This window comes from Sinohyriopsis cumingii, chromosome 16 (assembly GCF_028554795.1).
Source record: "Sinohyriopsis cumingii isolate HCF-2022 chromosome 16, ASM2855479v2, whole genome shotgun sequence".
In the NCBI taxonomy this organism is placed as follows: Eukaryota; Metazoa; Mollusca; class Bivalvia; order Unionida; family Unionidae; genus Sinohyriopsis; species Sinohyriopsis cumingii.
In genome coordinates this window covers 92,916,985-92,930,460 of record NC_142976.1, presented here as the reverse complement: position 1 = coordinate 92,930,460, position 13,476 = coordinate 92,916,985, and the positions used below count along the sequence as shown (strand labels likewise).

The following is a 13,476-nucleotide window of genomic DNA, read 5'->3' as shown; positions in this document are numbered from 1 at the left end:
GACAACTGGATCATTGTTGTCACATGACAATTTGGTGACACATGCAGTAATTTACAGTTATGCAAAATCACCTTTAGCACCCTAACACCACACCTTGGGACAGGTAAAAACTCAAAGGTATCAGCATGGTCTACACCTAGTATTCCCGTACAAAAACTGATATGTGTGTATGCATGTATGTTTCTAAAGATGGCAACATACATGTACAGAAATTAAAGGACACATATATAAAGATCTGACATATAATTTCATAAGTATACTTTTTTTTGCAGATGTTTCATTCCATATGCATAAGGAAATTTGTTATCATAATCAACCAGCTGCCTGACTCAAGATTACCTATTAGGCGACTAATAAATTTAACATCAATGCCCATCATTATCCAGTCACATTGCTCATTCAATAATAGGATCATCAATGCCCATCATTATCCAGTCACACTGGACATTCAATAATAGGAACATCAATGTCCATTATTATCTAGTCACACTGCTCATTCAATAATAGGATCATCAATGCCCATCATTATCCAGTCACATTGCTCATTCAATAATAGGATCATCAATGCCCATCATTATCTAGTCACATTGCTGGAACATCAATGCCCATCATTATCCAGTCACATTGCTCATTCAATAATAGGATCATCAATGCCCATCATTATCTAGTCACACTGCTCATTCAATAATAGGAACATCAATGCCCATCATTATCCAGTCACACTGCTCATTCAATAATAGGAACATCAATGCCCATCATTATCCAGTCACATTGCTCATTCAATAATAGGATCATCAATGCCCATCATTATCTAGTCACATTGCTCATTCAATAATAGGAACATCAATGCCCATCATTATCCAGTCACACTGCTCATTCAATAATAGGAACATCAATGCCCATCATTATCCAGTCACACTGCTCATTCAATAATAGGAACATCAGAATTTCACTGTGATATATTACAGTACAGGACAATGCATTGCAATATGTATTATAATATTTGGGTGAAATGTTAAGAATAAAATAATATTAAAAGTTTACAAGAAATCAAAATTTAATGTGGGACAGTCTAAGGCATATGAAACAAGTTCCTGTACAAATCTGTATCTCCTCAACTCTGACCTCACAGAATTACACACACCCAGTGCTCTAAGATTTATTTCAGACACACTGCAAGGTCAAATGGCTTAAGAAATATGCTTGCCTTGACTCAAATTTAATTTGCCTGAAAGGGTAATATATTTTTACATTCCCTGTGAAACTATGATAATATTGCTACAATTTAAATAAAAATATACATTAAAGTAACTCACTTTCTGTGGCCCCCGTGATCTCAAAGAGGTATTTTCAATGGTGTCTATAGGAAATACATTGAATATCTTCTACATTTAAGAAATCAATTAGACTGTAATTTATCCGGACAAATCCATATGATTTATGGCATGCTTGAAAAATACATACTTTTTAGTTTCTTTGGAGATTATTAATGATGAAAAACAAGAAAGAATAAAAGAAAAGACAAAAATATTACTTACTTTTATATGGAATTCTAAGTTTTCATCCATTCCATAAATGTAGTTGAATATATCCTGGACAATCCTGGGTATAATACCCTGCATTGTGGAGTCTCCCAACACACCCTAAAAAAAAAGCGTATTTAAATACAGCACTTGAGACTTCCAACTCAAATCTGAAACAAATCGGCTTGACACCCAACTTTTCACAGTTATTCATTCCTTTTTCCTGGGAGTCCTAGTGTTCTCTATCCAGAACTATTCACTTTTTTTCTGAATTCTAATTGTCTGACAAAAACATGACTTGCAAAGGATAATTTTTAAACAGCTGTTGGTAAACAAGATTCCAGACATTTTCTAGACCGATTTGCAATTTTTTCCCAACTCCTTTAGCACATGTATTTAAAGTTGGTGTTACTATAAAGAAGCATATGGTATCAACAATATCTGAAACAGTATTCACCATGATAGGTCATGTGTGTCACAGTTGACACCGTATCCATCCTCTAAGAAAGAAAACATAGTTGTAAAAAAAAACATATTAACACATTAACCCCTAGCGATGACATAACAGGGCAGGAGGTAGTAGCATACTGCCGAACTCTGTAGTGTCATGGTTGTGCAAGATAAACTAAAGTGGGTGGTATCATAGAAAGGGAGACAGATGTAGCTCTACAATGATACCAAATAATCTGGAAGTTCTAGTTGCACTACAAAATACACATTAAAAAAACTCATTTCTTGCACCCGACTTTTTTCTAACCAAAATTGGCTTATGGTTGGAATTTGATTTTGTGTCCGAATTTTAGACTTTTTGGTCTCAGATTTAAGGCAAAGCTGGTATGAACTGCAAACAGACAGATGAGCCTTTGCAAAAAGTAGGATAAGATGGGCATTTGGAATAAAGAGTGGTCTCGATACAAAAATAATGGCTCCGTGTAGCAAAAAAACAAAAACAAACAAAAGAACTCCAACTTTTACCCTTCTGCTCATGCACGAGTCAAATAGCCAATGAAAAATTATGTTTCTAACACTGCTAGGCAGTATGTTATTGAAAGATCACCGTGGATTTGGTGTTTTTGGATCTATTCAGAAATGGCTTTCAAAATGTGTTTCCTACTCAATTTTCAGGTTAAAATGACAAAAACCTCCAGGGATTAATGTGTTAAACAGTGCATTTTGATGACATCACCAAATTTGAATATTCTTTGCGTATTTAATCACCTGTGCATCGACACTGCACATAAATTACAAGTTTAGCAATTCCTTGACAATTTGTGAAAAAAACCCCAACTCCTTATTAACACATTAACCCCTAGCGACGACTTAACAAGCAGGAGGTAGTAGCCTACTGCCAAGCTCTGTAGCATCACGGTCGTGCATGATACACTAAAGTGGGTGGTATTATAGAAATGTAGACAGATGTAGCTCTACAATGATACCAAATAATCTGGAATATCTAGTTGCACTACAAAATAAACATTAAAAAAATCTCATTTTCTGCACCCGACATTTTTCTACCCAAAATTCGCCCGTGGTCAGAATTAGATTTTGTGTTCGGATTTTAGACTTTTTGGTCTCAGATCTATGGCAAAATGGTATGAACTGCAAACAGACAGATGAGCCTTTGCAAAAAGTAGGATAAGATGGGCATTTGGAATAAAGAGTGGTCTCGTTACAAAAATAATGGCTCAGTGTAGCAAAACAATAAAAAAAACTGAAAGAAGAAGTCCAACTTTTATCCTTCTGCTCATGCGCAAGTCAAATAGCCAATGAAAAATGATGTTTCTAACACAACTAGGCAGTATGTTATTGAAAGATGACCGGGGATTTGGTGTTTTTGGATTTATTCAGAAATAGCTTTCAAAATGTGTTTCCTACTCAATTTTCAGGCGAAAATGACAAAAACCTCCAGGGTTAATGTGTTAACAAGTTCAAGCAACAATTAAAATAAAACCAAGTAACCCTAATCCTAAAATTCCAATATTTTTCCAGACCTTTAGGGAAAAACCATATTCTATACTCTTTCCAAGTCTGGAAAAAGCACTTGTCACCCCCTACTTTTTCCAGAATTTCTAATAACCCTGTAAGAACATGTAAATTGTTTACCTTTTTCTTTTTACAAGACTCCCTCTAGTTTTGCCTTGTATTTAGCTATAAAAGGCATACATTAAAGGGAAATAAAACACTTTAACATTGGGGTTAATCAATCTGATTAAAATCATATCTCCACTGTCCTAACAGCAACTGCGTAGGGGTCATGTTCTGGTGACATACATTATTACCATAATTGCTAATTTTATAAGCCAATCAGAAGAAGTATTATATCTTCAAGTCTGTGAGACTAAGCAGTATAACTGCAGAGAATCAATTTGTCCCAAATGATCTGATTCACTTCAAGATTAGTGAAAGCTGCATTTCTATCAACAATTAAGAGATAACTGAGATGATCCGTCTTCCACTGGATACTTGGTGCTTTTAATGTTAAAACTATACCAACTGAGACTAGTCTATTTGGAACCCATGTTTTTCTACCCAGGAATGTAAGGAAATCATCTGAGGAGATGTACTGGTGCGATGGCCCTTAATTACAACAAGATTCTTGTTATATGAAAATCCCACCTTCATTCATCCCCACAAATTATGCCCCCAGTGTAAATCACAGGCAAGACAACAATCTTTTAGTATTTTCTTGAAAGAAACTTAACTTTGTCAAAAACTGTCATAATGCATTCTGAAAATGTACCCAATTTGCAAGCCTTTTTATTTCATCAAATAGGTTTGAAGTCATATTGATATCATTACCAATACTGTAAGCAGATGAACATAAGGTCACAATGCCCTCTATTTTTTTTCCTGGACAGAATGGGGACAAAGAGAATAATGAACTCAAAATATTACTCACTGATACATGTATAATATTTTCATTCCCAGTCTGATTAATTATGTCAACCTGGGTTGACTATTTATTTGGATTACCTCCATGGTGTGAGTCTTTCCACTAGAAGTCTGGCCATAGGCAAATATGGTTCCATTGAAACCACTGAGTACATCTAAAAAATAGAGCAAACAGAAAGTGAGTGTAATTTACCTATAGGTTTATGATTTACATTTAAAGTAGGTTTAGCATACGTTCTAAATATAGTTAACAATCCTTTGAACTAGACATCTGCAGCCAAGCAGCATAACCCCAACACTTATTTCCATTATCAAAACCTCTACATTACCCTCCTCCATTACAGAAGCTTCAATGTCAAAATCCCCTCTGGGATGAAAAAGTCCATATCTACTGTGAAAATAGACATTACTGTCTTGTACAAAACAAAACAAAAAACAAGGCTGCAGTTTACTTTACATGGCTGCTAACCTAGTGCAACGTACATGGGGTGGGGGTGGAGGCTTAGAAGCTAAATAGATAATCCCCTACCATTAAAATCTTAAGCAAACTTTTAGATGTATCTGGCCTGTACTGTAAAGTATTGGTCACCTCTACAAGATCTATGCTGAACAAAAGTCTGGTATTACTGACAGTTACCAACAAGTTCATTCGTTTCATTTTTCTTTCTTTCACTGACGTGAAAACCCATGCTTATGACTTTCTGTTCAGTAGAAGCTCTGGCAAGATTTTCAAGATGGTGCTGTAGTGGGTAGTGGCTATACTGGATGTCTGAGCAGCACCAATTTCAATTAGGACCAATTAAACATATCCATAAATGTGTGTACATGTAAAGTTTCACGGCGAGCCTCAGGGAGTTTAGAAGGACTAGTGATAATAAACATGTGCTAATGGCCAAAAAGATGCTGTGATATAGACAATGGATGACAGACAAGAGGCCATTACACAAGCTCTTCTGGTCGATGACCATGCAATGGTGCAAAATTTTGTAGAGATTTCACCGTGAACTTTGATGGGGTCAGCATGACACGTAAACATTAAGTTTGATGTATTGACTAGGATAACTACAGCTTAGCAACTTGTAATAATTAATCTGTTCTATTTGGGACATGACCTGAGTTTTAACCCTTTAAGCCCCGATCCCGTCTGTAGGCGTGATCCAGTTTCTGCATTCAATGGCCGATCAAGCCTGTAGTCGTGATTTTTTTACTGCATTCAATGGCCGATCCTGTCTCCAAGCGTGATGAATGTGTGTTAGATTCAACATCTCTGATTGGTTAGAAATGGGTTTATTCCAAGAACTAACAAATATTAAACCAATCAGAAATGATTTTACTTTCATTTGCGGAAATTTGAATTGTTCAGAAGCTAAGGGCTCCTGTTTTGAAAGCGGTTTAACTACATGTGTTCTGGTCATGAAAAATCGTAAATGATGGTGGACGTAAGAGTGATTTTTGATGAGAGCAAAAATGAGGAGTTTCTCGGGTTTGATCTTGAAAATACTGAGCAAGCTGAGGAAAGATATGTTCGGCAGTTGGATATTTTGTGAGATTTCGATTCGGACATAGAAGTTTCTGAGACTGAATCGTCCGAAGATGAGGATACTGACAGCGATGATGATCGAGTTCTTGCGGATAAACGTTGCACATAATTTTGTAAATTCTGTATAAATAAGTCGTGAAAGACTTGGACAAATAGGGGAAAGAAATACATCACTGTGTAGACAAATTCATTTGCAATAAATGGTGAAACTTTCTTGGATTTTAATTGGATATAAGCAGAGAAATTAAGGTAAGAGTGAATGCATGTGCACGATGTTTACAAAATTTTTCAAACAGGTAAAAACTCTGGGGCACACGCAGCTAGACACAGCTTAGCGCTGCTGGGGCATAGCAGCAGTGATACTGATAACGGGTCTGGGGCTGAATGAGTTAATCAGGATAATGGTTAGAGTTGCACAAGTGTGCAATGTCAATGCAAGGTCAAAGCAGTAAAGTGATAAGAACTGAGACCAACTAGAGATTTTATGAAGTTGTGGTCTACCTGAAACAGGTGTCATAAAATTATATTTTCCAGAATAGTTATTAATAAAGGCAGACTAGAAAGAATTATTCTGACTTTGAGGGAATGATCAAGATTTTTGGCAGGTAAAATTGGAATCCTGATTGGCTAAGCTAAAAAATGGGTTAGTATTCCCAGACAGAATTCAGGGTTTTAGAATAGTTCCCCTCAGAATTAATCAGTCCAAGGTTTTCTGCCATGGAAGAAGTCTGAGGCATTCCAAAAAAAGTATTAAGTAATTTCTCTTGCTAAGCAAACTGTCAATAAGACAAGAGGGTCTGAAACGTTTTGAAACCTATATCCAGAGAAGGCCAGAGGGAATTCTTTCTCAGGAAAGCACAACATCAGTCTCAGTTAAATATGGTGTGTTCATTGATATATTTGCAATCACTGTTGAATTTATTCATTTTAAATTCACACCTCAATTTTCCCTTGAGTTCAGAAATAATAGTGCATTTTTATGATTCATGTTTGTCAGAATATTATATAATATTTTGTTATATGAATGAGTTCAGAGTTAGTTGTTTGCATGTACAAGAAATCAGATAGTAAGATTTCATGCATTTCTTTTCACTTAAATTGTGTAAATATACAGATTATCTAAATGATCTGTATCATTTATGCGGAGGATTGAGTTTCCTGTGTCTGGAAATCTGTCAATGAATTGATAATTAGCAAAGTAACATAGTTAGGACCAGGAGTGGAAGTCCAATAATCTCTGTGTAATTAAGCTGTCAATTTTTTCCAAGTGAATCAATTGTGTAGAATTAGGAATGTGTGGACTGATAGGTCAGCTGGTAAATTTATGGTCATCACTGGGCATTGATAGTATCTGCAAGGGCTAATTATGTCATGGTCAGTTAAGAATGCAGTAGCAGCTAAGCAGACATCAAATTATTATAATAGGTTGTTTATGATTAGTGCAAAATGATCATAGCTAGTTCTGAAGAGTTCAATAGACAATATCTGATACAAGAGTGGGAATATTTGTTGATCCCAGGAGAAGAAAAAACCTGATAGTATTTAGGTTAGGTGTTATATTTTATTTGAATGAAAAGCAAGATAGCTCCATAAGGACTGCACAGAGAAAAGACAGTGCAGACTGCAACCAATAAGAGGCTAAAGAGAGAGAGAGAAGGAAAGAAATGGAAACACTGGTCGATCACTATCAGTGCTTCTGGAAACACTAGAAGCACCAGGCAAAGCTGTAATGCCTGGCAATCTGAGTTCGATCAGTCAGGTGGATCATATGATGAAATTTGTTCTATCAGTAACAGAACAGTTAACTGAAATTTTGCATAATTTTGTAGCTCTATTTCTGAGAGAAAGCGAATCATTCACATGTCATGTTTGATTTCATTTTTGTTTATACAATGGATTAAATTGTGGTATTTTCAATATGGGGTTGTGTTATTCTATCCTACATCTCTGCTCAGTTTTCTATTATTTCAACCCCATATTTTGTATTTTATGTTATTAATAACTTGACTGGAGCAATAACACCGTGGTCGATCATCTTCTAGATGGAGTGGGGAAGATCTCACATAATCCACCACCCCATCACAGACCAGCATAGCCAACAATATGAAAATTATGTTGTTAGATAAAGCTGTACCGATTAATTGGCCATACTCATAATCAGGCCAATTATTAGAACAATCAGTATAATCGGTATTGGCAGAAATAATCGATGCCGATGTAAACAAATTTCCAAAATATAAACTCAATCATAACATTCATCTTGACATGACTTTAATTTTAAATCAGAATTAAATTGTGGAAATTAAGGAATAAATATTTGTTTTGGGGGTTAATTGAAAGACAATACATTCTTATAAATAAATACTTTTTAACACACTTGCTGTAAACTACTGCCGTTTGTTGTCTGCACAAAAAAAAAGTTATTAATACCATTCATGCACTCACCCCAATTACAGCAGCCAACCAGCCATTGAGGTCTCATGTGACTGTTGTACTTCCCACATACACATTAGCAGATAGTTTGGCAGATCAGATAGCTAGCAAATTTTAAACTACTACAAAACTCACTATAGTTAATCTGTTCTTTAGCCAGTACTGCAATGCTGCTAATCAACAAACAGCGGTCGGACGCTGAAGCAGCTGAACACTCACATACAAATATTACGCAGCACTGATATTGTCATGCCAGCACCAGCAACATTACCCTGGATACCCTAGTTGCTAAGCTGCTTCAGCGTGCAACTCGCAGCGTGGTGCGTGCATCCATCTAGCCATGTGGACAACTTAGTAGTATCTTACTTGATTTAAAGCACTGAGCGAATCGATTGGATTATTAATATTGACTAGCGATTGTACACTATTAAATATACTACCAAGATTATGCATAATTTCGAACTCAAAACACTCAAGTTTAGTCTGGAATTACTTTAAAGTAAATGCAGTTGATAAGTCCAAAGCAAATTGTACACTTTGTAAAGCATGCATTTCCAGAGGTGGAAAGGATTCTAAAAACTATACGACATCAAATCTTGTCCACCACTTGTGCTGCATGCACATTGTCGAACATGGCCTGTTTCTAGCAGGTAAAAAAGAAATGGATGCTGCACAGTTAACCTCAGTAGCTGCAGCAACTCCTTGTACCCTGACTATTGACACCATGCTGAACCAGAAGCAGCCATTTACATTTGACGACCTGAGAGCTATTGATTGGCACAAAGCTATTGCAGAGCTCATGGCAGTTGATATTCAACCATGTTCCATTGTTGAAGACATTGGATTTTGACATCTGATGGCCAAGGCAGAACCGTGGTATAAGATTCCAAGATGAAAGTACTTTTCCACATCCTTGATACCTGGCATGCATAAGGCGATACAAAGCAAGGTGTGTGATTTAGTTTAGGCCCAATCTGACCTTAGTCTGACCTCTGATGTGTGGTCAGACCCGTCCATTGGTGTAGCCTTGTTGACTCTTACAGCACACTGTCTGTCAAAAGAATTTCAGCGAAAACAGGTAATTTTAGCTGCAACGCCTCTCGATGAATCACACACAGGAGAATATCTGGCAAGCAAACTGGACAAATTATGCAAGGAATACAACATCCCCAAAACTCTATGTTCTTCTGCGTGACTGAGTGGCAAACATGGTTAAAGCAATGCGTCTGGATGAAATCAAGAGCATCAGCTGTTTTGCACACATGCTGCAGCTCATTGTCAGTGAAGGCATTCTGTTGCAATGAGCTGTCAAAGAAGTCTTGGCAATTTTGCAATCCATAGTCTGCAAGTTCCAGCACTCTATCCTGGCACAATAGCAGCACAAAGAGCAGCAGGAAAAATTTGGCCTTGCCCATAAAAAAATTCTTCCATGATGTCCAGACATGCTGGAATTCTACATGCAATATGTTGGTTTTGTTATATGAACAAAACAAGTCTTGGGGGCTAACGCTACTCTCTATGACCTGCCTAGCCTAACACCTCAACAGTGGGTCTGGATTAACAATATTATGGACATGTTAGGCCCATTCGCGGACATTACCAAGGAGGTAAGTGATAACCAGACATCAGTATCCATCATTCTTCCTATGCTGAAAATGCTCTGAATGTTGCTGGCTTGAGAGCATAAAGCAAGTCAAGGTATTCAGACAATGTGCCGTGATACTGTGACATCACTAAACATGTGCTTGTCTTGGCCACCATCTTGGATCCACTATTCAAACATCGCCTATTCAACGAAGAATTACATGTGACCATATCCAAAGAATGGCTTAAAGCAGAATGCATCATAGTTGCGTTAGCTGACAAGCAGGAGCCCCTGACCAAAACAAAGAAAAACTAAAACTGAAACAAATGCCATTGGACTATCAATGTCACATCTCTGGGATTTGTTTTCTGTGGCCTGTGACAAACCTGTCCATACCATCAATGAAATAACTCATTTGGATAAAGCCATTGATGCAATGCTTAAAATGAATCTGGCCAGCCCTCTGTTGCCACGAGAAGACATATGGCTGGTGGAATGCTCACAGGTTTCAGTTCCCCATCTTGGCCAAATTAGCAATACAGTATTTGTCTGCACCAGCTTCAAGTGTTCCAAGCAAGTAGCTGTTTAGTGGCACAGGCAAGATTTTTTTGGATCGTTACTTGGCGAGAAGGGAGAAATGTTACTGTTGCTTAAATACAACCTACCTCAACTGTTCTTTCAGTATTAGCTGCAGCCAGCGTACAGTGACGTCTAACTTTAGTCTTCAAGCATGCATATTAACTTTTTTTTTAGTTATTTATTGAAATCTAGTAATGGTGACCTGCATCACTGAATGTAAGTTAAGAGACTAGCTTAATACATTTTCATTCATTTATATCTTGAACTGGCAAACCATAAGCTTTATCAGTGTTAGTTTTAAAGTTTTCAAGTTTTATCTTTGTATGATTGTTGTTTTCTATAAATTGCTGATGATGTTGATGTTGTTGGGTTTAACGCCATTTTTCAGCACATGATAGGCTATGCATGGTGGCCAGTATTAATGGTGGAGGAAGAACCCTGGAAAACCCGGGGAAGAACCACTGACCCACAAGAAGCTACTGGCAAGCTTTCTCACATACCCACACTGGTCAAATCCTAGACTCAAACCCATGCAGACAGAGGTGAGATGGCAGTGATCCGTAACGGACAGCGCTTTAGACCACTCGGCCCCTCAGGGCCCCGCTATAAATTGCAATGTACTTCTTATTTTCTTTCTGTTTGTTTTTGTAAAGAAGTTCAAATTCACTTGCCACATAAACAACCTTGTTATAACTCACATGACAAAATACCTTGATACTAATAGATTTATGTTTCTGAACTAGTCATTGTTATAAAACAAACAATAATGAAAAAATCGGTCTCATAATCGGTATTGGCAATTTTAATAATTGGCTGTATGCTGTATCGGCATAATCGGCAAAAAGTGACATTGGTACCGCTTTACTGTTAGATCATCCAAATTTCTGTTAAGAATGATGACAAACAACTGTATCCATTTGGTGGTGGACAAAAGCCTAATTAAAATCAAACAGCTGGGTCATTTTGGTTCAATGAATTAAATGTAGCTTATTATCTCTGCATTTTTTTACACTCTACATGTAAACAAGGAGACTCGTGTGAAAACCTTGTCAATAATGGAGTAAATTTTTATGCAGACCAACAATACTAATGGTACTTACCACCAACAATGGGTTTAGCTGCAACATCATAGACATATTCTTGGGTGACAGTGGGTTTCAAAACCTTGTCGAACACAAATAGTTTTCCCTGAAACAGAACAGAAGAAATAAGGTGTTGATGTAACAACTAACTAAACCTCACTTGTAAAATTTAATGATCTTCACGAAGAAAGACACAATGTGTTATGCATCAGAAAATGTTAGCAAACATGAAATTTTACTAAATTTTTCTGTGGCAGCAAAAATAATGTGAGCATAAAGTTTTAGTAAATTCTTCAAAAGCAGTAATTCAATAAATATATTCCAAACAAAATTATCAAAATTATTTAACAGGATGAGTGAATGCTAAATAAAAAAGGTAACAAAATAACAATATGTACCTAGCTTTTAATAAAATGTCAGTTAAGGTCACATAGTTTATTACATCAGCAACACAAACTAATTTTGGTAAAAGACAATAAATACTATGCCACATTCATATGAAAAGCAAAAAATGTTAATGGTATATAATGATTTTTAAACATTAAAAGTTTCTGTTCCTTTCACAACATTACACAAAGATATCTGTAATTTCATGACCAGTAATTTTTTAAAACATTTTATACATTTATAGCACATGTTTATGTTTGTATAAAAAAAAGCAATATCCCTGATAACCCTCCATGAATACACATACTGATGAATTTTTTTCGAACCACTTAAAATAAAAACAAAAATTATGAAATACATATTAAAATGCTATATTTTGCATGTTCGGAAACTGATAGACCAGTTTATGATTCTGCACTATGATACCAAGGATCAAGTCATTCAAGAATAAAGCAACATCAACATGCGAATGAAGTTTACTGTACATCAAAGTTAAAGTTGTATAAATAAATCAGGAAAGATCTTTGATCCATGCAGGTATATATTCACATGGGTTAAAACTAGAGCCACTGCAGTGGCCCCTAATCACAAGTTCCCATGTCTTCACTATTTATTCCAATCCTTCCCTCCATATCCCCTGCTCCAGTACTCCTCCAACCCCTTTAGACAGTGACCCAAAGGTAATAATGCAAAATCCATCACATGTGATATCTGTTTAATGCCAATGTATACATTTATCAAGTTGCTCAGAAAATGACCAAAATGTAAGTACCTAACATTTTTCATTTTGCTGACCTCTGACTCTCTACCAAAGGCGGTCCTGACTAAAACCAATGACACAAGCAGATAATTATCACAAGGGGTACACAACAACAAAGTTTCATGAATTTCTACCCTGCAGTTCAAAATGTGGTAATGAACAGATGGATTTATAGTAGTAAATCACAGTATCTCCCATTATATCATAATGATAATTTGTAAACAAACTGCAGGAGTCAATTTTCTTATATAAACAGGTGCAACTTCAGGTAGACAAGGCAGGCATCATGCCAATTAAGGACTTTGGTATGATCGTTTACAATAATATTCACTCTTCCTTTTGTTGAACTCTAAGGTGGTTCCAAAAACATAAACTGTTTTACAAGGTTTACTGAAATTAACAGCTGGTTTAACCAAAATATGTACTAGTGAAACTTTTGGTTTTTGCTAACAACACAACGTAACATTTTTTTTATCACACACATAATACATTTCAACAGAACAATACAAAATTAGATTAGAAGTAAGTGTTAATAGTGCAAGTTAGTACACGCATACAATCAGAGCGTTATAGACTATGGAAGTTTATGAAGAGGTGCATTAAACGAGTGGTAAGAATTTTGAATAGGTACATGAACAAAAAAGCAAAAGCAAAACAGCATGCCCAAGCATTTTCCTAAGTTAGTACATCCCAAT

At 36.2% G+C, this 13,476-nt stretch overlaps 1 protein-coding gene across 4 annotated transcripts in view; it reads right to left on the bottom strand.

Annotated features, from left to right (window-relative positions):
* LOC149780998 (kinesin heavy chain-like) overlaps positions 1-13,476 on the bottom strand; it is a 103,113-nt gene that overhangs the window by 53,688 nt on the left and 35,949 nt on the right. For all 4 annotated transcript variants that reach the window (XM_089938108.1, XM_089938110.1, XM_089938109.1 and 1 more), the window contains 3 exons: positions 11,653-11,740; positions 4,497-4,570; positions 1,539-1,643 (listed from right to left, as the gene is read on the bottom strand). In XM_089938108.1, coding sequence (XP_089794234.1) covers positions 1,539-1,643; positions 4,497-4,570; positions 11,653-11,740 — 267 coding nt within the window. The remainder of the gene's footprint in view (positions 1-1,538; positions 1,644-4,496; positions 4,571-11,652; positions 11,741-13,476) is intronic.